Below are 25,831 nucleotides of genomic sequence, written 5' to 3'. Positions count from 1 at the left end.
CCCTTCTCGATTCTAAACTGGAGATGAGGAAACACGGTAGCTTTCTTGGTGGAAAAAGAAGTGAAAAGACAGAAGCCAAGGCAGGTGGAGGGAGAGGAGGGGCTGTTGCTAGGAGAGGCCCCCAGCATGTGAAGAAATAAAGGTAACAGGGAGAAAACAGAAACCCAGCCCTCCTCCCAGCATCCCCTCAGTGTCAGGCACTGGTAGCTCTTGATATACATGGCCTAGAGCAAGCCCCAGCCACCCCATGGGGGAGGCACTGTTGTTACCTGCTTTTAACAGGTGAGAATACAGAGGCTGAGATTAAGCAATTGCCCAGTGTGAGGCAGGTGAGTAGAGGGAAAGAAGAGCTGAGAAGACAGGTGGGAGAAGGGAGATTGTAGCTATACCTCTATCTGCTGGACAGCCTGTGAATGTACCCCAGCCCAGCCCCAGTTCAGTGCAGTGTCTGAGGCTTCCCTGGGTTGATTCTTTCCCTTGATTCCAAGAACTTGGATCCCAGACCCACCGTCCATGCCCGAGTACTCCACTCTCCTGCAATCCAGCCTCCCACGGACGGGCCCCTCTCAGAACAACGGGGCTGGTGGGAGGTAGCAATCTGCTCACCTTCCTCCCAGCTTCTCTCCTCCTCAGCCTTTGCAGGAGCTCATGATACACGTGCGGCCTGCTTCCCCATGTACCCCTAGCCTGTTGCTGTACTCTTTCCCCTGCGGGAACACTCTTCCTTGCGCCTGCACCTAGAACATTGCTGTGCATATTTTAGGCACAGCTTCTTCCCCCATAGCCACTCCCCGCTCCCAGCAAAGCTAGTTGCAGCCCCCGATCCCCATCCCACCAGCTCCATCCCTGCCACTGTCATGTTCTCTGCCCCCAATTAGTCCCCTGCACTTGACCGGCCCCTCCTCCGGGCCAGGACCATCTATCCCCTGCGCCTGCCTGGGCCTGGCACAAGGACTGCCCACCCAGTGAGGATGAGGTAGGAGGCAGTGTGGAATGATGGGGCCAGGATGAGCAGGGTTGGAATCGTGACCCTGCAGTCACTTTCTGTGACAGATGCTTGCCTCTCCCAGCCTGTTTCCCTATCTGCAAAACAAAGGTGACCACATCACCATCACCTAAGGTTGCTGGGAGGATGAGGTCCATTCCAGCTTACAAAGGCGGAATGGTAGGGCTGAAAAACCATGACTTTGCTGTCTCCCTTGGTTCGGACACCGCCCATGGATGAAGCCCCAGGAGTACACTCACTGGAGACAGCCCTCTGCCCTCATCACCCTCAGAGCCGAGAGGAAGTGGCTGCCAGTGACGCAAAGCGGCTATGGTCAGGTCAACGCATACTCTAGTCGGAAAATGCCACAAACAGGACAGATTTCGGTTCAGAAATAGAAGCAGTCAATGCTCAGCCACCACCTGAACAAGATAAAAGTAGGAAAGGTAAAGGGCAGGAAATGCTTTCTTGGAAGCACACTCGCACACTGTCAAGAAGACTGCCATCCAAGTAAAAGAAAACAAAAAGCAGTTCAAAAAGTTCTTAAAATTACCAAAAAAAGAAATGGGCTTTGAAGATGAATGAGTCAGAGGAAAACTGACATAGCTCATAACTCTCATCTTTCCATTTCTCCATAACGCGCCAAGTCAGAAAGGGCTTTAAGGAGCTGGGAAATTTTGTGCACAAATGTACTTGTGAGTCAACAATGACAGCACAGATGCAGAGCTTTTGTGTGTTTTTTAGAAAGATCAAGTAATTTTACTTCAAGTTCTTCATCAATTGAATTGTCTTATTATTTAGCATCTACTTACTAATACATTAGCTGTAAATAAGAATGAGGTATTTTGCTTAATGCTTTATATTTCTCAAGCTATGTATTTAAAAAAAACAATTAATTTGCTGGTTTTTCTTTAGTTTTGTGAATTCTTTCTTTAAAATAACATATTGCTATTGAACTAAGGGTATCAGGCAAAATAATTACCAAAACATTACGCTTTTTGCTCCAATATTGCCATCACTAGTGCCTTCCATGGTTCCATCTTCAAAACTCATGATATGTGCATCCAGTATCTCCAGGTTGCTAATGATAAACTGAGGCACAGAGAGATAGAGGGCCTACCCAGGGCCCACAGCTTGTAGGTGGCCCTGTAGAAGAAAAACGGTCCACAGAATTCCAGCACTTCTGCTCTACGATGTGCAGGAAGACCTGTTAAGCATGTCCCTGGAAGCTCTTATCACACTGTCGGGCCTTGCCTGGCCCTTTCCAAACAGTACCTCATTTGATCTAAGAACAACCCTGTGTGGCAGGTACCAGTGGCATCCCTGTTTCCGATTAGGAAACCAAGGCACCGAAAGGCAGGGTCTGTACACACCTTACAAAGCACGTACTGAACTGGGCTGAATTCTCACCAGCACCAGTGAGGCAAGAGCTGAACAGCTGAAGAAACAAGTTCGGGAGCCCAGTGGCAGGTCCAGGTCAGAACCTGGGTCTGCCTGGCCCCAAAGCCTGTGAGGGCAGGACAGCAGGCAGCAGGTCACTAAGCACAGAAGCCGACAGATAACCAAATACAGCCACGCTTTATTATCTCAACAAATTCCAAAGGCACAGTTCCTGGAAGTGCAGAGGCTGACGCCCAGAAGCAGCAAGACAGGACCCAGGTGCTCCTTTCTGTGGGGCAGGGGTCCCCCCTCCCAGGGACGGAGAGGAGGGCAGGTGGGAAGCTGGAGGCAATGCGGCTGGGGAGGCAGAGGCCGCAGTAGGCGGTGCGGCTCACTTGAGGCGGTAGAGGACCTTGCGCTGCATGCGATGCTGGAGCTCGCCCCGCCGCAGCATCAGCTGTAGGACCTTGTGGATGGCGTGCTCTGGGTATTTCTGTGGGGACACAGGGATGGATGAAGGAACCCCCCAGAACACCCACAGTGCTCCGAGACCCAGCACCCCTCTGCTCACAAGGAACTTCACATGTATAAAAGGCTCTCACGCCCTCTGATAGTAAAAAGAGTGCATATTTCCTGAGCGTATCGTACAGGCCCCTACTCTACACACATTAACTCATTCCGTACTCCAGAACCCTGTATGGCTGCTGCTATGATTGTCGCCACCTCACGGGGCAGTAAACTGAAGCGCAGAGAGGCTAAGCCACTTGCTCAATTAAGTGCTAGAGCTGGTACTTAAAATCAAGTCCATCTGACTTGAGTACATCTGGCACTTGCCATCCCTAATCCTCTCTAAACCTGTCTCCCCACCTGCAGTACGGGCAGGATACCACCTACTGCATAAGACTGCTCTAAGATGGAAACGTAAGGCTGGAAATGAAAGGGAGCCGAGTCCAGAAGCCAGAGCCGTCTAAAGATGATGGTAATTTCTGCACAGCATCTGGAAGGCCCCATCTCCTGCTGTGAGGGCAGCAGCACCCTCCCTGGCGAGCTGGGAGGATGCCCTCTAGGCTCTGAGCATCCAACCCCTGAAAAACCAGACAGTGGAGAAGGGAGAGATGGGGGGTCTTAGGAGGGGCCTGGGTTCTACCAGGACCCCACTTCCCCCACCCCTCATGGGACAGTAAAAGATCCACCCACCCCACCCAAGACGGAAGCAGACCCCAGGAGAGGAAAGGTAGGCAGGAACAGGTCTGGGACAAGGGGCGGCAGGTGGGCAGCTGCCCCACCTCTATGCCACCCCGACCCTAGAGCCTCTCTGCTGAGCAACAGGACAAGGTGATGGGGGGGCCAGGTCTTGGGGAGCCATCAGGGAACCGCCTATACCCCCAGTCCCCGGGAAGCCCACCTGCTTGGTGAAGTCCTGGATGATGCTGTGCTCCGATACCTGGGAGCCAATGGCAAAGCGGCGCTTGAGCTGCTTCTCAATGCGGCTCAACATCTCCTGGTCCTCCTGGCTGGTGAAGCCCTCCACCCCTGTGGTGTGAAAAGTGAGCTGAGGGAGACGGTGGAGGCACATAGGCAGGCTGCACCCCTGCTCCACAGGGTAAGAGAGGAGACAGAAAAACTGACCGGGGATGAGTGATAAAACAGAGTCTTTGACATTTCGTGGGGAGGTCCTGGTAGAGAGAGGCAGGGGGATAGGACAGGGAGAGCAGGGTGAATCTGCTCAGCTGTCACCCAATCAGGGGCAGGCAACAGGCAGGCAGGTAAGTATGGATCCAAGGGAACAGACAGTCCCTCCAATCCAACCTGCCCCAGCTACTGGCTGGGGAGACCTCCCTGTGCAGCAACATAGCTGGCAGCACCCACGGGGAGCCCAGAGGAGAGTCTAGGAGCCGGCCACGAAAGCCCACGCCCCTGGGCACTATGATCAGCTGCTCCATCCTGCAAGCTGGTACTGTTCAGTCGCTGCACACAAAAAAACATCAACCCCCTGCTGCACACACCATCTTGCCTAGTGGGCTGCTGTGAATGGGGTAAGGCAGGCCTGAGGGGAGGAGGCAGCTCACGATCGCCAACTGCTGAGAAGAAGCAGTAAGTGCTATCTGGCAAACTAAACTCCCTATCTGCCTAGATTTTTTTTATTTTTTACTTTTTACTTTTAATCCTTTTTTTCTCTCCCTCTTTCTCTTCTGTGGACACCAGTCTGAGTTCACTCCCAACATACCTTGGGGTGTCTCCGGGCTTTGGGGCCTAATATGGCTTAATATAATAGGTTTTTTTTTCCAATTTCTTCTTTTTTTTTTTTGATGCATGGGCTGGGAGTCAAGCCGAGGTCTCCTGCATAGCGGATGGACGTTCTGCCACTGAACTACGATGCACCCCTGCTCACCTTTTAACGGACCCTCCAATAGAATTATACCCCCTACATTAGATCCAGGCCTTGGTTTGGCAGGGAATTACTAACAAACCAAGTACAAAAGAGGACCTTCAAAGCAAACCCAAGTAAATACAAAACTTTAGATGAGTGAAGGAATCCAACTCACAAAATAACCTTAGATAATGAAATGCTCTGAACACAACAAAAAATAACAAAGCATGTGAAGATCCAGGCAGAAATGGACCAGCTAAATGACCAAATCAAAACACTGGTAGGGACACAGAATATGGACCAACTACTAAAGGATATTCACAAACAAATAAAGATATCAAGAAGACACTAGAAGAGCATAACAAAACATTCAAAAGATTAGATAGAAAAATAGCAGATGAAAGATGCTGCAGACCAAAATAGAAATATACTAGAGTTACACGAGTAGATTAGAAGAGGAAGGAAGAATAAGTGAGCTAGAAGGCAGAAGAATTGAACTGGAGTGCACAAAAGAACAAATGGCAACAAAGGTGGAAAAAATGGAACAAGATCTTAGGGAAAAGACAGACAACAAAAGGCATGCAAAAATAAGACTGTCCCAGAAGGAGAAGGGTGAAGGGCTGGGAAAGAGCTGAAGATATATTCAGAGAAAACTTCCTAATCCTTATAAAAGACATAAATATGCAAATCAAAGAAGCCCTACAAACCCTAAATGGAATAAATCCAAATAGGCCTCCCAAGACATACTAATCATATGTTGAAGAGAAGCAGAAAGTCCTAAAATCAGCATGAGAAAAATGATCTATTACATACAAGAGAAACCACATAAGACTGAATCTGGACTAATCAACAGGCATTATGGAGGCGAGAAGGCAATGGTATGACATATTTAAGATCCTGAACGAAAAAGGCTTCCAGGCAAGACTTCTGTACCTAGCCAAGTTGTCCTTCAAAACTGAGGGAGATTCTTTTTCTGAATTGATGCAAATGTTCCAGGAAATGATCATGATAATGTATATGCAACTATGTGATGATATCATGAGTTATTGATTATATATCAAGAATGGAATGATCATATGGTAAAAATGTTTGTGTTTGTATGTTATGTTTAATAAATAAAAAAAATTAAAAAGTGAGGGAGAAGGGTTTCTCCTTTCATGCAGGAGACCTGGGTTCAATTCCTGGACCATACACTCCCCCCGCAAAAAAAGAAAGTAAGGGAGAGGGGGGTGTAAGGGTAGTTCAGTGAAAGAATTCTCGCCTGTTATGCAGGCGACCCCGGTTTGATTCCCAACCCAAAGCTTTTCCCAAAACACAAACAAAATAAATTCAACAAATGTTGTTACAATAACAGGATACTCACATGGAAATAGAATGGACTGTGACACCCAGCATACAGCATACAAAAAAAGTGAGGGAGAGATTAAAATTTTTAGACAAAGGCTGAGAGAATTTGTCAACAAGAGACAGCCCTATAAGAAATACTAAAGGGAGTTCTGTCTGCTGGAAAAAAAAAGACAGGAGAAGGAGGTCTGGAGGAGGGCACAGAATTGAAGAGTACCAGTAAGGGAACTTAAAGGGACAAAAAGAAAGAAGTGGAAAAGAATATATAGATTTGACAAATAAAAACCAAGGAGTAAGATGGTAGATTCAAGAAATGCTTCTACAGTAACAACCACAAAGTAACGTTACTGTTAACAGTAACATTAACAGACTAAATTCACCAACTAAAAGATACAGATTGGCAGAATAGATTAAGAAATATGATTAATCTATATGATGCTTACAAGAGACTCATCTTAAACCCAAGGATACAAATACAATGAAAGTGAAAGGATGGAAAAAAATGTTTCATTCAAGTTGTTACCAAAAGAAGACAGGACTAGCTATACTAATATTAGAAAAATAGACTTTAAATGTAAAGATGTCATAAGAGACAGGAGGACACTACATATTAAAAGGGACACTTCACCAAGAACAAATAACAATCATAAATGTTTACGTTCCTAATCAAGGAGCTCCAAAATACACTGAGGCAAACATTGGCAAAACTGAAGGGAGCAATAAATGTTTTGATACTAATAGTGGCAGACTTCAATACACCACTCTTCTCTAAAGATAAAACAACCTGACAGAGGAACAAGGAAATAGAGAACTTCAGGGTCCCCTGTGGCAAGCAGGGTAGGGCAGACTTCCCTACCTTGGGCTGAAGTAAGGGGCCTGTACAGCCCGTGAAACCCAACTTAAATATGACTGACCTAAATCACTCCTGTCCTGTGTCCTCAGTCTCCCTGAGAGCCCTCAGTTTGCAAATACTCCATGTTGCAAGAAGCCCCTCTGGGACAGAGAATGGGTCTTCACCTGGGCTCTGCAAGGTCAGGATCTGTCCCCACTTCCTCCCAACCTCATCTCCTCTTTGCCCCTCATCCCCTCGGTCCAGTCACGCTGGCCTCTGGGAGGTTTCATGACCTCACCAACCCTGCTCCCTCCTCGGCATTTTGGCACTTCCATTCCCTCTGCCTAGGCTGTACCTCCCCAGGGAGCCCCTTCCTCACTCTAAGCAGGTTCTAAAACAGCCCTGCCACTCTCTTCTGACACTCGGCCTTGCTGCCCATGGACCAACCTCACAAGTACATGTCTCTTTACTCTCTGCCCCTTCCCACAGAGGCAGGGATTTGGTGATTTGCTCATTCTTTTATTCCAGGCACTTACAACAATGCCTGGCATTAAAAGTCCTCAGCAATATCTGCTGGGTGACCCCAGGAGAGCACGGCACAGAATCAGTGCTTAGGAAAGGTCTGTTGAATGGTGGAGCCCAAAGGCGGCAGTATGAGTTACAGGTTACTGTGGGAAAAATGCTGGCCTGGGGGTCAGAATCTAGCTAAGGGACCTCGGGTACCATGTAGACGTCTCTCAGAATGTCAGTTTCCTTATCTTTAAGACAGGAAGGACAGATGGAAAGTAAAATGAGGGAAATATCTTTGTAAGTACTGAAAGCAGTTATAAGTGCAACAAACAGGACAGCCAGCTTTTGTTCTTAACGAATGACAAAAGTATAATCATTATTAATAAACTGGGTCAAGAAGACTATGTAGGAGAGAAGCTGCTTTCTCCTATCTTGGGGGGTAGAAAATGGAGAGGGGCTTTATTGCCAAAAGGAAGCTCAGAGAAGCTCAGCAACTGTGAAGAAGCAACAAGCAGTGCAGAGCCCCAGCAGAAGCTCTGGGCTGGGGAGCCCACAAGACCCCACGGGACCACGCCCGGCATCTGCTCACCTGACAGGGTGCCAGACAAGGCAGCATCCAGCGTGGACACCTGGAAGAGCCTTAGTGCCTCCTCCACATCTGCCTCGGTGGCGAAGGGCTGCAGCTTCATTTTGCTGAGGGCCTCGGCGATGCGCACGATGGCCTCCAGCTGCCTGTGTGGGAGTGACGGGGTGCTCAGGGCGGCCTCGGCCTGCTCTCCCCTCTTCCATCCACCTTGACATCAGGGAGGGGCTTGCGGCAAGCAGGAGATCACAGAGGAGACTGCTAGCTCGGTCCCTCCTAACCCATCTCCCTTTCCTCCTTAGTAACAGATCCCGAATTTTATTCTGGCACATGACAGCCAGCCTCACTTGCAGCTGGGTATGTCTGGGTTGACTGAGTTGTGGCTACAGGAATTTAAGGGAGTGGCCTTAAAAGGGTGAGTCCTTTTCTTCCTTCCTCCCCTCCTGCATGGGGTGTGAAGATGACGGCTAAAGTTCCGGCAGCCACCCTGTGATATGAGACAAGAAGGAGCCTGAAGGAGGCTTGACGATTCTGAGGGTCCATCATGCCAGTCCTGGACACCGACCTCAGGACCTTCTGACATAAGAGGGAAATAAACTTCTAACTTATTTAGCTACTTTACTTGGTTTTCCATCAGGTACAGCCAAATCACCTCTGATTAATCAGCAGTGCACTAACGAGAATGAGCAAGTTAAGAGCTACAGAGGCACAGAGAGAAAAGAAATTTCTCTGCCCTCACCCACTGGTTCAGAGGCCAGGACGCAGATCTCTTGACTCCCAGGCTGGGTCCTTCCCTCACCCTCAGGCTGCAGACCTAATGGGGGGAGCCATACCTATTTCAAGGCAGAGGGTCTCGGGTCTCCCCGGCCCTAACACACCAAGAAATACAGAGATCACAGCCAAAAGGACACCTCTCACAGCCAAAGGACACCGCTCTGTCCAACAGACCTTGCCACAGGCCTGCCCATGTGTCTGAAATGGGCCACTGCCCTGGGCTACACTTCCTGCTGGGGAAGGGGGGTCCATCTGTCCAGCCCAGCCCCAGGCCCTGCTCACCGCACAGTGATGGGGATGCTGGAGCGGCGCTCGCTGTCCCTCTCGTGCTGACGGGCCCCGCTCCGCATGATGATATAGCGGTTCTTGAGCTTCTCTGCAGCCTCTGCTGACAGCCGGGGACCGCACTTCCTGCAGGACAGTAAGGAACAGTGGGTGTGAGGCCAGAAGGGCATCTTGGGGTGTCCGGCCTGGCCCTGGCCCTTTGCGGGCTTTCAGGCATGTGCTTTCCCACCACACCACTGCTGCCTTCTCATACAGGGAAAGGCACCAGCAGCGGCACATACTTAAACCTCAAAACGGGCTGTGGGTAGGAGCCAAGAGGGTCAACATTGGGAGGAAAAATGGCCACCTTTGTCAAAATATAGGTGGAAGGCAGCCAGGAAGGCCTGCAAGGGTGAGAGCTGTCCCTTCCTTGCCATTGGATGGGGTATGGCGTTCTGCTACCAGTAACACCCCATAGCCAACAGTGGGTACCACTGTGACTACAGCAGTGCCACACAGGCCACCAGAGTCCCCTGAACCGTGGGTTTATGCAGCAGTCTCCACCTCCTCCACCCAACCCATGATGACACCCCGAGAGGCCCAGCAGTGACTAATGTCCAGGGTCGGGGTACGTGTCTCTTCCAGGAGGTGGTGAGGTAAGCAGGGCCATGGCAGATGGATCAGTGTCTACCCCATCCCGTCCCCTCCAGCCCCAGGGACTGACTGACAAATCACTGATTTGGGGAAGTCTCAGATCCCCTCATGCAAACCCGGATGATAAGGTGGAAGGTACTGAGGCCCAGTGGGAAGGACTGGGTGGAGCGGGGAAGTGACCACACAGAGTGCAGAGTTACAGGAGCCCCCGGAGCCACTTGGCTGCTGCTCGCCTCCTGCCACACCCAGACGGCAGCTGGTGAGCCAAGGAGCCAACATCTGCAGGGCCCCACCTACCCAGCAGAGGCTACCTGAAGATCCCTCAGCCCCAGGGGCTTAACTCACACCAAAGACAACTGAGGCGCTGTATGTCAAGAATCTCAACACAACCTCAGGAAGCAAACACTAAGTTCAAGTCCTGACTCCATCACCTCCAACACACGACCTTGGACAAACTACTTTTTCTTTTTTCTGTTTCACCGTCACTATCTGTAAAATGGAATGATGGGACACCTACCTTTGGGGGAGGGTTAAAGTTCCTTTATGCATATAAACTGTCCAGAATGGTGCCTGGCAAAAGAGTGTTCACTACTTATTATGGTCACTACTACTGGAACACTTACTCATGATCCTTCATCAATCCAGGGAAGCATGGCTGAAAGGCCAACTGACTTGGCCAAGGTCACACAGCCAGAGGGGTGGGGTTACCCAGAGCCAGTGTCCAGAAGTTCCACACTGCACACTGGAGACCAGGGGGTCTTCAGGACCACCTAAATCCTACTCCATTTTGGAGATGGGGAAACTGAGGCAGAGAGCCACTGAGTGACTAGGGCAGGCCAGGAAAGGAGTACAGCAGGGTCAGAGGAGCTAAAAACCTAGGAATCGGCATCACCCGAGCTGTCCTGTGTGAGGAGGACCAGAAAGGCTGGGCAGGCCACCACCCCCATGGTGCCTGCATCCAGGACTCACAGGCGACAGTAGGCGATGAACTTCTTCAGCTTGGCCAGGTCAATCTCGCCCTCTACAGCCTGAGTCTGGGTCAGCGCGCTCACGTGCAGTGTGATGACGTGTTTGGCCAGCATCTAGGAGGGGTGGGGGGAAAGGACTCTGTATCAGCCCTGAAGCCCTCACAAACCCGGTCCCAAAAGGGGTTGGGCAGGCAGGGCAGGAGCAGCTGATGTGTTGAGGTCCCAGGATCACAGAGACTAAAGGGAGGTTCAGACTGCTTGCTTGCGTATACCAAGCTCCTTCTTAGGAGGGTAGCTGGTTTTCTTTTAGAGAGAACCTAAGGTTCCTTGTCCCTCCTGCCATCCACCACACTCTGCATGTACATGGCCAGGCCTAGCCAAGGACAACCAAGATCTCTGTCTCAGGGGTGGACATTTGATGGAATCCAAGTGAATGAAAGTCACACCTGGGATTTTTGAAAAGACTAATGGAAAAAAGAACTTTTTTCTTTGGGGGCTGTTAAGCTGACAAGACAAAATTCTGGTGCTGTCAGAGGCTGTCTTTGTACCATAAGAGGGAAGTCTGAGAACAAACCTTGAGGGAAAGCAGAGCAGGCAGGCAGGGAGGGTGCCACGAAACACTGTCTGAGAACCTGAATCCAGCTAGGCCTCAAACCAGATCTTCCACAGGACATGTTGGCTATATAAGCCAAAAAGTTATTTTCTTTCAGAAATCTGCAAATCAGAACTGAATATCTGCTACTTGAAACCAAGTATCAACTCTCCTGTTTCAAAGAACGAGGCCCAGAGAGTGATTCACCCCAAATCAGAGCGGTAGCAGGCCAGGCTGCCGGGTTCCAGATCCCTCGGTTCAGTGTTCTCTGCAGTCCATGGCTGGCCAAACCAGGCCCCAAGCGCCCTGCGGCCCCCAGCCTGCCCCTGGACGTACCACATCCCTTTCCTCATTGTGCTCATCCTTGACAATGAAGATCATGTCGAAGCGGGACAGAATGGTGGGCATGAAGTCGATGTTGTCCTCCCCCTTTGTCTCATCCCAGCGGCCGAACACCGAGTTGGCTGCAGCCAGGACGGAACAGCGGGAGTTCAGAGTAGTGGTGATCCCGGCCTGAGAAGAGAAAGAAGAGGAAGGGAAGGAGATGACAGAGATCCTAAAGACATGTCACCCCCGACTTCAATTCTGGACCTTTGGCTGCATCAGAGGCCTGGGCACTGGGGGCAGGCCCAGACATCACAACAGCCCAAGCATGGCTGTGCCTCACCAGGAGGCCACTCACCTTGGCAATCGAAATGGTCTGCTGCTCCATGGCTTCATGGATTGCCACGCGGTCGTCTTCTCGCATCTTATTGGGGGAGAGAAGGCCCATCAGACCCACCCCAGTAAAAAGGGTGGGGAAGCAAGCAACGGCAGTAGGAAAACTAATAGCAGACATCATTCACATTCCCAAGTGCTGACTCCAAGCCATGCTGATGATAAGCTGAATCGCCTCCAATCATGGTGACAACTGTCTGGGCCTGGCTCTCCCCTCTCCATTCTCCAGGTGTGGGAACTGAGGCTCAGAGAGATAAAGCAGCTTTCCAGAGATACTCTAGAGTGACGGGGATTGAGTCCACATCTCCTGGAGCAAGTCAGAGGTTGTTTCTGCTGTCCAAGCAGAGGTCACACACTCCAGCCCCACAGCTACTAGGTGCCACCCACCTCTTGGCTATCACATGCTGGCAGACTCACCTTGTCAAACTCATCGATGCAGACAACCCCACCATCAGCCAGGACCATGGCTCCACCCTCCATGATGAAGTTCCGGGATGAGGGGTCCCTCATGACTGAGGCTGTCAGGCCAGCTGCGCTGCTGCCCTTCCCAGATGTGTATACCTGGGAGAGGTGGGAAGGTGTTGGGGCCTAGTTCCAGCTCCACTCACTGACCCCAGGGGGTCAGAGGGTCACACATCAAAGTTGGTGGCAGAGCCTGGAACCCAGGGTTCCAACTAACACTCCTCCCTCTGGAATGAGGAAGCCGCACCTAGTCTGGCCTAGATGCTGCCCCCAGGATGCTCAGCCTACCACCTCACCTGAGCCTCACCCCAGCCCTGGAAGGGACTGCTAGGGTCTCAGCTCACAGATAAGCACACTGAGGTCCGAGGACTGTGAAAAACTTAAAGTTAGACTCAAAGCTGGAATGGGGTCTCCTGACTCCCTGCAAAGGATGTCTCCTATAGAGACCTGCCCTGCCCAATACGGTAACTGCACGTTACGTGCTGCCACGGAGCACCTGAATATGTGGCTGGTACCAACTAGGCTGTGAAGTGTAAAGCGCATGTGACTACAAAGACTTAGCACTAAAAAATGTTGCAAAATGCCTCTTTATACTTTATACAGAATTACAAGTTGAGATATTTTTGTTATATTGGGTTAAACAAAATATATTAAAATACTTGTTTCTTTTTATTCCCATTAGATGGTGTTGGCATAGAAAACCTGGCATACTTCACAGTCAAACACCACACCTTCTGCCAGCATAACCCCACCACATGGCAAAGGTGGGCTCTTCTCCCTCTGCTGACCCTTCAAGACCCGCTTATGAGGCCCCAGAGGACACAATTAGCAGACATTTGGTGTTAGATTCCTGTTTTCGCACTTACTGGTTAAATGACTTTGGGCAAGGTACCTAACTATTCTGTGCCTCAGTTTCCTCATCCATGAGATGGGGTACTAGTGAGGTGAGGACTGAGTAAACACACAGGAAGCACTTACAACAGGCCCAGCCCATGGTCTGAGTTACTACTGTCATCAATACTACCCTTTAGCAGATGGGTAAACTGAGGTTCAGGGAGATTACATGACTTGTTTGAGGTTCACAGTTAATTCCTGGCCAGGCTGATAAACTCCATCCTAACTCTTGGTTCAGTGTTCCTGCATCCTGACCTCAGCAAAGAGGAATGAGGAGGAAATTCTGGGAGACCTGGCCCACCAAGGGTGTACAGGACGCAGGGCCTCATTCTCCTTCCTTGCTGGGGTGGCCAAAGGGGAGAGAAGGGCTATCACAGGCCACTCACCCCGATGGGAGAACATTTCTCCACAAACTTCAGCAGCTGGGACTTGGCCGTCCCAGGGTCCCCCAGCATCAGCAGGTTGATATCTCCACGGCGAGTGAGTCCATCAGGGAGCCTGGGGAAGGTGGTCGGAGGGACCAGGTGAGAGTCTGAAGGTGGGTACTCAGCTGGTGGCCAGAAGAGTGGCTAGCAGTCCACCCAATCTGTCCAGGGCCACGGAGCAGGCAGGAAGGCAGGGACAGTAGCAGGGGCTCTGGCCTGTGGCCCATGTCCACGCCTAGCTCTGGGGTTCCCTAGCCACAGGAAGCCTGGCCTAAAGAAGGAAAATGCCTGCCTCCCAGGGAACAGGTCAGGGTCAAAGGAAATGACACTTAAACTATGTTCACGTACACAAAATAAGCATTTGTTAGACATCCCTCTTAGCTGGGAAGAAAAGAGCCAACAGCGGACTGTACAGTTTTGGAGAAGGGCCCCGAGAGGGCCCGCTCCTGGCTCCACCCAAGTGACTGTCAGCAAATTCCTTTAGCTTTTTACATCTCAATATTCTCATCTATAAGATGTGCAGAAGAGGATCCTTCTCACAGGGCTGCTGAGAGGACTGGCTGTGTTTCAGATACATCAAGACTTAGGAGATTGCCTGGCTACTTATTAATAGCCAGGCGATCTCCTAATCTACTAATGCTACTTATTAATAACGTTAGGACTGTCATTTCCATGTTTCTATTATTTTATCATTTCAAAAGAGCACCTGATGGCTTCTGGCTATCAGGTTTTTACACCTATTTTATTCAGGTGGAACCTCAGGGTCAGACAGGGAGCATCTCCCTGAGGTCACAGTGAATGAGGAGCAGAATGGAGAATTAATCCTGGGTCTCCTGACTCAGCCTAGTGTTCTCCCCACTGCTCTTACCAGATCCCCCCACCCAGTCAGGGTCGGGGCTCTCTTCAGAGAGAGGTGCACAGATTGGCCCCCACCCCTCCACTGGAAGCAAAGTGGGAGCTGAGGAAGGAATGTGGGAGTCGGAGGCAGGGCTGAAGGTGACAGGGAGAATGGAGAGAGCATGCCAGTCCTGGCTGCTGTCCTCAAGGCCAGCCACTAGCCCTCTCCCAAACCCCAGTGGTCAGTAGGCCCTGATGCCCTACCTTTTTCGGGAGCCTCCAAAGAGCAGGCAGGCAATGGCCTTCTTCATGTCTGTGCCTCCAAAGATGGAGGGGGCGATGCTCTTGGAGATGACCTCATAGACATTGGGCAGGGTGGCCAGGCGGCGGAACTCCTCCTCCTCCTGTGGGGTCACAGCACCGGCAAAGCTGCGGCCTGGACAGGAAGAGAAGTGTGGGTGGTGGGTGGGGGTGTGTGTGCATGTGTGCCACAGGAAGGGTCCTCCTCCTGTCCACTCCCCCGTCTCGGCCTAGCCCTCAATCAGGACAGCACAAGCCTCAGCCTGAGTAAAGACAGAGACAGACCCCACCTCCCTACCCCCACCCCACTTCTACCCATCGACCTCTAGTTCCTTATTCCCCATGAGTGGGGCTGGTATGCTCCATCGTCCATGAGTGAGGGGAAGCAGGTTTGGGGGTTTGGGGGTGGGGGTCCAAGGTATCAGAAGGTCAGATCAGGCGGGCCCTGGGGGAGCACCGGAAAGCCTTCACTTTACCAAGGGACAGAAAGCCATTTCAGCCAAGGAGGGACATGATGCTGATGGCTGTCATGCAGAGAAGAGGATGCAGGGGTATGATGGAGTCCAGGAGACCAGTGAAGAGGCCTGTCAATCAGGGAGAGCTGACAGGGGGTGGACCAGGGCAGAAGGGGTGAGCAGATCCAGAAATACTCTGAAGGTGGAGAAGGTAAGGTTTAAGGACAAGCTAAATGTGGGGTATGAGAAAAGAGAGGAAGCAAAGACAACAAGTTGCCACTAGCTGAGATGGGAAGACAGGAGGAGCCAATCTGAGAGGGCAGATGGTAAAGGCCTTGGCTCTAGAGATGCTACAGCTGAGGTGCCTTTTAGACATAGAAATGGGCATGTGGAGTCAACAGCTGTATATAAAAGTCTGGAGTATGGAGAGACAATAGGTTAGAGATAGAAATCTGCAAACTGCATAGGGATGTTTTTTAAAATTGTGAGCCGAGATGAGCTCACCTAGGGACTGTATAAATAGAGGACCAGAGACTTTGTCCTGGAGGACCCTGCACTCTGAAAACCTGAAAACCCTTGCAGCAGCTCCCCACTGCCCTCACGTTAAAGAGGCTCTTCAACTGAGCACTCGAGGTCCTTTACGTGGCTCAGCCCACTCATCCCTGCACTCATGTAGTACCCCAGGGGCTTCACCAGCTCAAGCCATTCCTATCCCGCCTGGAATATCCTCCACATTCTGCCAGCTTTCAGAGCCCAGTCTACACACAGCTCTGCAAGGGAGCCTCCCCACAAGTCTCCAGCCACTCTTGCCTTCTCTGACCTTGAAGTTTCAGCACCTGTTTGGAATCACACAATCCAGCATCCCATATCAATTGTCCCCCAGCTGTTCACAGCTGTCTTATTTCTACAACTAGATCTAAACTCCTCCTTGCAAGGAGCACCTGTGCATTTCTTTTTTGCTGAGGCAGGCACTGGAAATCGAACCCAGGTCTCCAGTATGACAGGTGAGACTCTGCTGAGCCACCACAGCCTGCCCAGCCCTGTGCATTTCACTTCTCCTGGTGATAGAGAAGCATAGTCCTCAGTCCTTCAGCCACACATTTAGGCAAGTACCCTGAGATCTGGGGCCACAATTGGGACCAAAAACTTGATGCTCTACAGTTACAAGGTTTTACTTAATGTAAAAATGGACATTCTAACAGTATGAGAACTACAAGGACGTCCTGGGCTACCTCACGAGGTAATGAGCCACCTGTCCAGAGGTGTGCAAACACAGACTTTTGGCAAGGCCAAACCAAGACCCCAAGCCAACTCACCAGAGCCATCTGTGTCCACCTGGATGCCCAGGACACGGATGTAGGAGCTCCGGATACCCACGCCCACCCTGTCGCGGCCTCTGCTGGAAGTCAGGCCAAACTTCTTAATGGAATAGATGCCCATGATGGTGACCCTGTTCCCAGGGACGACCTTGTCACACAGGTATCTGAGAGCAGAGGACAGGGGAGGAAGAAGAAAAGGTGAGATCCCAGGGGGAGCAAGTCCCGGCCCATCCATTCCTCTCATTCACAGTCCACCTTGGCATTTCCACCAAAGGCATCAAAATGGAGGTGGTGCCATCCCACGCCACCCCTCTGAGGCCCACAGAATGGTCCATCTCTCCCTCCTCATAGCCCAGCCCATGCTTAGATGACTCAGCTGCTTGGAGGGGCTGATAAGCCCCAGTTGGGCGGCAGCCAAGCAGGAAGGCAGGTGGCAGCCTGGCCCTCTCTGCCTTCAAGTATGGGGCTGGCCCAGCCAGCCCTTCAGAAGCCCCATCCCCATCACCTCTGCTGTTAAGACTCGCCACATGACTCCCTTTTGCCAGCTTAAGGTGGGGCCTTCCTCTATTCCCTCCCAGCCTCCTTGTACAGGTACTCCCCATTTCTGCCTCTTTCAGGATCCATGATTTTAGCCAAATACTTCTGCCTCTGGGCTTTCATTTTCTCTTTAAAGTAAGATATTGGAACAAGAAAGTCTCTAAATCTCTTCTAACCAGAGCCAAGTTGATGTGGAGGGGACTTGGACCTGAATCTGTACTGTCACTCTGCAGCTGTGTGGCCTCAAAGAAATCACTCTGAGCCTGTTTCTTTATGGGGATGATAAAGTGAGAGGTCAGGTGAGGCCTGCCTCAACTATCATGGCATCCTGCAAGACAATAGATATAAAAGTTGTTTCTAAAGCAGAGTCACACCTCATAAAGGACCACTGATGTCCTCTTCAACATTCTATGAGCTTCCGACTCCTCTCTTCTATATCCTCCAACTTAAGCTTTTTAGCTTACGTATACATGCCCCTTGGAGAATAATCTAAATATACACTAATTACTTAATTTAGGCCAGGAATTGTGCCAAGCATTTGACATGCATTTTCCAACTTAAATCTCACAGCATTCCTATGAGAGAGTTAAGGACTGTCATTGCCCCCATTCTACTGATGGGGAAACTGAGGCTCATCAAACTCACGTAACATGCTCAAGAGTCTGACTTCTACACACTCTACTGTCACTGATGGAAGTTATATTTATATATTATATAGATGTAATTTATAGAAATATAAATATTTACACCTACAAATAAATATCTGTATTTCACATACAGAACATTCACATGCAACTTCAGAGCATCTGAAGCCCAGGTTAAGAAGCCTCATGAAGGCTCTCTAAAGCTTCTTCCCAATAACCAAAGGGGCAGGCCCAGGCCCAGCTCCCTATAACCTCTCTCCAACTTGCTTAGCAAACCCAAGGCAGAATTTTAATGGTAAGTCCCAGGGGGAGTTGAGGTACTCGGCTGGAAATAGGCTTTTCCAGTAGCTGATTTTCTAGCTTTGCCGCCCTGGGCATGTTAGAACATTTTTCTGAACCTCTCAGTTCTAAGAGGGCTGGGGAGATGCTCCTAGGAAGAATATGGGCTTTGGAAAGCAACAGATGTAGGTTCAAAGCCCAGCTCCTCCATTAAGCTAGTTAACTTCCAAAGTTACATTTCCTTTTCTGTAAAATGGGGGCTGCCATGCCCTACCCAAGTCATGGGGAAAATCAGAAATGAAACCTAAAAGAAGTGGTAAGCCCAGAGCAACTGCCCTGCAGCCACCATCTTCTTCCCTTTGTCCCCTGCCCACTCACCATGCTCCAGACAATGCACACGATCCATGCCCAGCACCTGCTGTAAGGTGCAGGGACATGCAACACTTGATGCCCACTTCCAAGCCCTTGCACCTCACCTGTCGCAATAGAGTTGCATGTGTCTGGGCATCTCGCCATGGGGCACCGCATCAGGCAATTCCTGGAGCTTCAGGGTCTGGAAGTCCACACACTTGCATTTGTCAGGCATGATGAAGTAGGGGTCCAGTGGGCACTTGGGGCGACCAGCCTGATCTCTGCATGAAGAGGAGAGGGGCAGGAGCTGGTCACCAGAGGTACCCCAAGAGCTGGGGCTCATCCATCCCATGAGTCACAAGGCGAGACCAGCAGCAATGTGAGTTATCACCAGAAGGTGTTAGGAACAGGCCAAAAGTGAGGCCAAGAACCAATTAGGAATCTAAGAACTGACTGAGGCCCGCCTCTCCAGTTAGTTTGCCAGGCAATGGAAGGCAAGTCACTACCCAGTTCCCTCACAGACCTTTGTGCTCCAGGAGCTAGATTGTCAACAACCTTAGCAACCCCCGACTCAAATCCCAAGAACTCTTCCAATGAGATTCTAGGCAGCTCTACTTCTCTGTACCATTCTGCTCAAAACTCAACATTATAGCAAAATCAACTAGCAAACATCAAAGCAAAGCACCTGCCACATGCCAGGCACTGTGCTAGATGCAGGGGCACAGCCATGAACAAAAACTCCCTGCCTAAAGATATTGGAGAAATGTGCTTTGAAAAGGAAGGGGCCCAAACCAAAGAATACCGGGAACCACTAGAAAGTGAACTGCCTGGAAACGGATTCTCCCTTTGGAGCCTCCAGAAGGAAGCAGCCCTGCAGTACACTGACTTTAATCCGGTGAAATGGATTTTGGACTTCTGATCTCCAGAACCAAAAAATAAAAAATTCAGGTTGTTTTAAGGCACTAAAAATAAATTTTTAAAAATAATTAAAAAGTAAAAAAAATGTCTCTGCTTGTATGGAGCTTAAAGTCTAATCAGTGGAGACAAACAAACAAACCAGCAAACAGCTACATAACGTAACAAGTAGCGCAAGGTGTGTGAAAAGAAGTAGGCACATGAGAGGAAGAGCGGCCAGGTATGCGTGTGCCAAATGTAAAACAAAAAGCGCAAGGGGAGACACCTCCAATGAGGTGACAGTTGAGAAGAAACCTGAAGGAAGTCAGAACAGAGTGTGTGGAAGGCTGAAAGAGTGTTCTGGGCAGAGGAAATGGCAAGTTCTAAAAAGGTCCCAAGATGGGGTAACCTTAGTGTTTCTGGACAGCAAGACGCAGCTTCCTGGGGCGGGTAGAGGGGGATGAGAAGGGAGGAAGTGCCAGAGGGAACTGGGAGCAGGCCGCAGCAGGACTTCACTCTGAGTGAGCTGGGAACCGAATGAATTGCTTACATTTCAAAAGAGTCACGCAGGCTGCTGGGTGGAGAGGTGACTGGGGGACAAGGGTGGGCGTGAGGGGCTCAGGAGAGGCTCCTACATAGATCCAGGTGACAAGAGATGGGGAAATAGTATAGAACATGCCAAAGGTAGGGAAGAAATGGTCTGAATGCATACTTCAAGGCAGAGACCAAAGGATTTCCTGATGGTTCAGATATAAAATGGAGAAATATTATGACACCAAAAATTGGGGCCTGTACCCCTGGAAAGATGGCACTTCCATTTATTGAGAAAGGCTAATCCTATCTGCCCAGCCCTCCCCAGGGGTCTTTAATAAGCAGCTACACACCAAGCCCTGAGACCCTCCTGGCCTTGCAGGCTATAGGTGACCCACTTACGTGTTACACTTCCGGGGCAGGGCGTAGCCCTCCAGGCCGGGGCGCATGGCGATGTTGGTGATGGTGTTGCGGCAGCTGCGGCACTGGATGGAGATACGGGTGGCCTTGGCACGGACCGCAGAGGCTGCGATGATGATACCAGGGATCTTCACCAGGTGTGACATCAGGTCGGACTGCAACAGGACCACAGAGGGGTGTTGGTTAAAGGGAGCTGGGGGAGACCTGAAATGTGTTGGGAAATGTCCAGGGTGAGGAACGGGGGAGATAGGCATGGAGCTGGGGGAGGAGGGGTGGGGAGGACAGCTATTCTGTTCAGCAGAAAAACAGTTTTCAAGGCATCCATCCACAGCCAAGCTGCAATGGACGTGCAGGAGCGTCAGGCGTGGCAAAAAACAAAACAAAACTTTTTTTCATTGTATAATAACATAAATACAAAGCAAAGAAAGAAAAAAGCAGTAATTTTCAAAGTACATGTCAACAAGCAGTTATAGAACAGATCCTAGAATTTGTCATGGGCTACCATTTCATCCTCTCAGATTTTCCCTTCTAGCTGTTACCAAACACTGGAAGCTGGAAGGAATATTAATATAGTGATTCAGCAGCCACACTTGTTTGTTAAATCCCATTTTCTCTGTTATATCTCTTCCTTCTCCTTTAATCCCTTTCCCAATCTATAGGGATCTTTGGGGAATGCCCTTCTGATTTTTTCATGCTGAGAAGGGATGTCAACACTAAAGGATAGGGGGATGTGATTAACTGATAATCTTGGAGAGGCTGGACCCTCTGGGTTTCAGGATCTATCTGACCTATGAACCCTCTGGGAATTATATGTTCCAGGAAGGCAAACCTAGCGCATGAAACCTTTATAGATTCTCAATTTGAGCCCTAGGTGCTCTTAAGAGTCAACAGGAGTGGATACTGATAGCTGTTTAACAAACCATGGCAATTAACACTATCCTGCTGAAGCTTACTAAAAGCAGCCTCCAGAACAGACTATTGACTTCATTTGATTTTTCTTGGTCCCTGACGCCTTATTACACTTACCCCCCTGGCCACACCCCCCTTTTCAGTCAGGAAGGCGCTGTCGATCGCATCCCACAGTGCCAGAGCCAGACTCATTCCCAGGAGTCATGCCCCACATTGTCGGGGAGTCTTTCACCCCTGAATGGCTTGTACAGTGTAGTGGAAGAGAGCAACAATCCTCCTTGCAGAGTTTGGCCCCTGCTTTTAAGGATCTCACAGCACAATGCAGGGAGGTAGCACATTTCGCTACAAAGGGGCAGATGTCATGAGGACCAAATTCAAGCTCCAATGGTAGCGTTCCATGACCCACACAGTACTAGAGAGTACTAGCCTTGGAGGCAGGGGACCCACGTTCCAGTTCAAGCTCTGCCAAAATCTGCTTAGAGACTCGGGACAAGTCACTTCTATCTAAATTTGCCCATCTTATGACCATTCTTACTCCAAATAAGGCAGTAATGTTAATTTTTAAGTGTGAAAATGACTCTTTTTTTTTCTAGATAGGCACACCAAAAGTTTCAGATGAAATTACACAATTCATGGAAGTTGCTTCAAAACAGTCCCAAGACTGGCTATCAGTTGCTAATTACTGAACTGGGTGATAAGTATGTAGGGATTCTTTAGGCTAGTCTCTAAACATATTAATGTTTGAAAAGTTAAACAAACTCCCAGCCAACCTACTATTTTCCCACTGAATATTAATTCTTTGAGGTCAAGAGTTCGTCAGTTTAGTTCATCATGTTTCTCTAGGACCTGAGTCAAAGTTTTACCCCCTGAAGAAGCTCAGAAAACTTCTGTCCAATGAGTTGCTTTTTACAAAGAAGCAAACAGGCTCAGAAAGGTTGTGACTTGCTCAGGGTCACAAAGCTGCACCCAATACAGCCTGTATGTGAAGCCCCTCTCCGCCATGCAGCAGCTGCCATCAGCCTTGGACCGGCCTCAAGGCAGACCCACCTTGAGGCTGCGAATACTGGATGGGCTGGCATCTGACTTCAGCATGACCTGGATGTCCTGGAGCACCTCCTCTCCAGTGGGCCGGGGCCGGGTCACTTCATCGGCTACCTCCTTGGCAGCTTCCTCTAGCTGGAGAGAAGACAGGGGACAGGTGGTTAGTGGCTGGAGGCAGGGCAAGTTTCAGTGGTGGGGGGAAGCGCTCAGGGATGGAGACCTACTCACCAGTTGTAAGTGCTCAGCTGGCTGCTTATACAGGTAGTCGGCCAGGTCCTCATCAAAGCTTGCCAGATCCTCCATCTCCACCTCAATCCAGTATTCCCCAAGGTTGTAATGCCGTTTGAGTTCATCCCTGGAGTGGGTAGGTGGGCAAGGTCGGTGGAGTGGGGTGGGGATAGAAACAGAGAGAAGACCAAGACTGGCTGAGGTACACCTGTGCACCAGAATCTCCCCACATTGTAGCCATTGACACACTACTCCTCTTTCCAAACTCACATCTCATTCCAGGTCATTCTATTATTTAATCCTACAAAGGCTCCCAATGCCAACAGGAGTGTTTCTCCAAAGAAATTCCAAGTAATCAGTTCACGAGCAACTGGAAGGTATTAACAGACGTGCAAAGAAAGGGTTCTGTGCACACACAGGTCAGTTTGGGAAACACTCGCTGCAAACCAGTTCTTTCACTGAAGGACTCCTCAGAGCCTTTAACTCACTCCCGGAGACTAACAACACACACTCCTCAAACTGGGAAGATCTGACCCAGCAGGGACCTAGTCTGTTTTGTCAACTGCCAAAGTCCTTATACAACACCCCACTGGAGGTATTCTAAGAACACATTTTGGAGACCACTGATCTAGTAACAGCCTGTTCCCAGTCTCATCTCAGGTCCCTTTCCTCTTTCACTATGTCTAGGGGCCACTGTGAGTCCCCTACCAAAACAGGCCACCCCATTCCTCTGCCCAGGAAACTGCTCCTACTTGGAATGCTTTCCACACCTGAAACTCTTCCTTCTGCCAAAAGTCAACTCAACGTTCAGGTCCTCTAGAAGCCTCCCTTAACTCTTCTGCCTTCTACATTTCTCCTTTGATGTAATTATTACCTCACTGGTCTCTAGGCCTCGCCTTACTGATTTATGAGCTTCACAAGGGCAATTACCATTTTTGGATCTCAGGGTCTAGCACACAGCAGGTAATCAAAGTCACCTTTGTAAGTCACCTTACAAAGTCACCTGAATAAATGGAAGAAAGAATGAGCATATCTACTTTACAGAAAACTGAAGCCTAGCAAGATTATCACTCAGAAAAGTTACTCAGCTAATAACTAGTCAGGTCCAGTCTTGAGCCTGACTTTAACAAATATATGTTCTCTGTATTTTAAGGTCTCAAGGAAAGGAGCAGAGCCTACAACGGTTTGACATGCCCCAGGTTTGTAAAAAGAACCAAGGAGCAGGGACTTTGCCCATCTTGCTCTGAGCTGTATAGCCTGGCATCTGGGACAGTATCTGACATGCAGCAGATGCTCAGTCAATATAAGCTGCAAGACTGAATAAATGAATGAAGTGACTCATTTCTACTGCCCTCACCTTTCACACCTATAGAGAACTTGAGTTTACCACAGGATATCACAGATATCATCTAGAAAGACAGTAAAAGCATATGAACAGTGAACAACACCAGGATAAAGAACCAAGGGCCATCTCTGTCCACCTGGCTCCAGCTGGCTTGTTGTTGGTTCACTCAACATGTGACTTACTCAAAAGTTAACCCCATGCAAAACTGTACGCCATGGGGATGGGGGGGGGAGGGAACAGTGAGTGGGAAAAGCACCTGCTGGACCCCAAATCCCCAAGAACCAGGACAGGCCCCTTCACATGCTTCCTTCACGTTTCCCCACCTGGGCTCTACGACACTAAAAGAGTCTGAATGAAAAGATGTGGCCAAACATGGCCCGTTATCCCAGCTCCAGGAACAGAGTGATTTGCAGGTGCGCCTTTCCTCCAGCCACCCCTCCAGCCCCCACACCTGTATTTGAAGGTGAATCCGGTACGGTCGGTGCCCACTCGGTACTGCCGCAGGAACTCCTTGAAGCGCCTCTGCAGCTGCGACTTGCGGGCCTGCCCCTCATCGGCCCCAGGGTCCCCCCCGAAACTGTCGCTGTAGAAAATGCCAGGGTCGTCGAAGCCCGACATGACTGCACCTGGCGCGGGAACAGAGAGTCAGAGCAGGGTGGGGGACCGCGCGCCTGTGTCCTCGCCTTCGAATGAGGGGCAGGGGGCTCCCGGCTTCAAGTCGGGGTATCGGGTGTGACCCTGGCTCTCCCACGCCAGCCCGGGGTCCCACCCCAGTGTTCCCAGGAAAAACCCTTGCCACACTCCACTGCACCCCCAAATGAAATGTCAACACACCCGCCGTGGGCTGGCTCCCACGACCCTCGATCTCACCTCTCCCACCCGGAGCTCCACAGACCCAGAGAAACCAAAAGCCCCACACTCGGCCGCCGAGTTTCGCGGGAAAACCGAGATAGCGCGTCCGGAGACCGAGACTGCTGCGCCCCGATTGGTTGGCCGAGTCCCCACGGCCGGCGATTGGGCCGTTTTGTACCCGCGTGATCGAATCCGGAATCTCCCCAGCCGGGCCTTCCGAGCCGGCTGCCGAAGCGGATTGGCTGCGGGGCTGCATGACGTCAGACGTCGTCTCCTTCCGGGCTCCATTTTGTGTACAGGACAATTTGGCGCGAAACTTCTGAGTGGGAAGAAACCAGCGGCTGCCCAGGCCCGAGGCGGGGCGGGCACGAAGATGGCGGAAGGACCGGTACTCGCGTAGAGGGACGGAGAGGGACGGAGAGGGGTGGAGAGGGGCGGAGAGGGGTGGAGATCCGCAGATATCCGCGGATAGCGGGAGCGCTGACGGTTTTCTTTTGTAGTTTCCTTAAGCCAGTTTAAAAGTCTGGTGGGAAAATGATCCTTTTCAGAGCCGTGGGGTGCAAGAGCTAAGAGTTAAGAAATTATCGGCTCCATTTGCCCCGTTTTGTAACAGGACAAAAGGGCCCTGAGAGGTGAACACTTGCGGATGTGTGATCCAGTCCGCTGGTTCTGAGGAGCCCACTATTCCATAGCTAGTGGAGGGGAGAGGCAGGATTCGAATACAGGTCACCTGCATTCCTGCTCCGTGTTCTTTCCATGTTAACACATGGCCTCCAGGGTTTAAAGTTAGTTAGAAATAAGTCGCCTTTGGTCTTAAAGCCTCTGGGATCAAGATCGTCACAAACTTCTGATTTGAGGGATGTTTTGTTTGACTCAATTGGTGATTTTTTAAAAAAAATTGTTTTTATTTATTTGGCAATGTCAAAAAGTGGAGAAAATTCACAACCAGCTTTCTAACCTAACTTGAAAATTGGAATATTTGACAAAAAGGGGGCCTGCCTTCTAAAATAGCAACGTAAGCTGGAGCTAGGTGATTCCTTATCGGTTAGATGAGCATCAGCTCCCCGCCCCCCCCATTCACCAGGGTTGCCACTCAGCTTAAGTCTCCTGTTAAGGGCTCCTGCCTGGTCCCAC

At 50.2% G+C, this 25,831-nt stretch overlaps 1 protein-coding gene across 3 annotated transcripts; it reads right to left on the bottom strand.

The window, feature by feature from the left end:
- Positions 1-2,544: 2,544 nt before the first annotated feature.
- MCM5 (minichromosome maintenance complex component 5) lies at positions 2,545-24,867 on the bottom strand. Of its 3 annotated transcripts, XM_077168667.1 has the most exons (17): positions 24,716-24,867; positions 24,297-24,471; positions 22,501-22,627; positions 22,279-22,407; positions 20,305-20,477; positions 18,603-18,758; positions 16,664-16,830; positions 14,857-15,028; positions 13,717-13,828; positions 12,392-12,535; positions 11,940-12,005; positions 11,594-11,770; positions 10,667-10,779; positions 9,062-9,190; positions 8,012-8,154; positions 3,771-3,898; positions 2,545-2,858 (listed from the first exon to the last, which is right to left on the bottom strand). In XM_077168667.1, exons 2-17 carry the CDS (start codon positions 24,461-24,463, stop codon positions 2,757-2,759), a joined length of 2,205 nt encoding a protein of 734 aa, XP_077024782.1. In that variant the 5' UTR covers positions 24,464-24,471; positions 24,716-24,867; the 3' UTR covers positions 2,545-2,756. The 3 variants fall into 3 exon arrangements, with proteins under 3 accessions (XP_077024782.1, XP_077024784.1, XP_077024783.1); XM_077168669.1 differs by lacking the exons at positions 24,297-24,471; positions 24,716-24,867 and adding an exon at positions 23,253-23,989; XM_077168668.1 differs by lacking the exons at positions 24,297-24,471; positions 24,716-24,867 and adding an exon at positions 23,271-23,989.
- Between the last annotated feature and the right edge of the window lie 964 nt (positions 24,868-25,831).

This window comes from Tamandua tetradactyla, chromosome 7, assembly GCF_023851605.1.
Source record: "Tamandua tetradactyla isolate mTamTet1 chromosome 7, mTamTet1.pri, whole genome shotgun sequence".
Lineage (NCBI taxonomy): Eukaryota > Metazoa > Chordata > Mammalia > Pilosa > Myrmecophagidae > Tamandua > Tamandua tetradactyla.
The sequence above is the reverse complement of the archived record's forward strand: the minus strand, read 5'-3'. Positions and strand labels throughout refer to the sequence as shown.

What these genes read in the sequence shown, in the direction of transcription:
- MCM5 (XM_077168667.1), bottom strand. Translation starts at nt 24,463, where the DNA reads ATGTCGGGCTTCGACGACCCTGGCATTTTCTACAGCGACAGTTTCGGG. An exon ending in CCAGTATTCGCAGCCTCAAG is followed by an intron (nt 20,478 to 22,278) that starts GTGGGTCTGCCT and finishes GTCCTGTTGCAG; the next exon opens with TCCGACCTGATGTCACACCT. An exon ending in ACAATGAGGAAAGGGATGTG is followed by an intron (nt 10,780 to 11,593) that starts GTACGTCCAGGG and finishes CACCCCTCCTAG; the next exon opens with ATGCTGGCCAAACACGTCAT.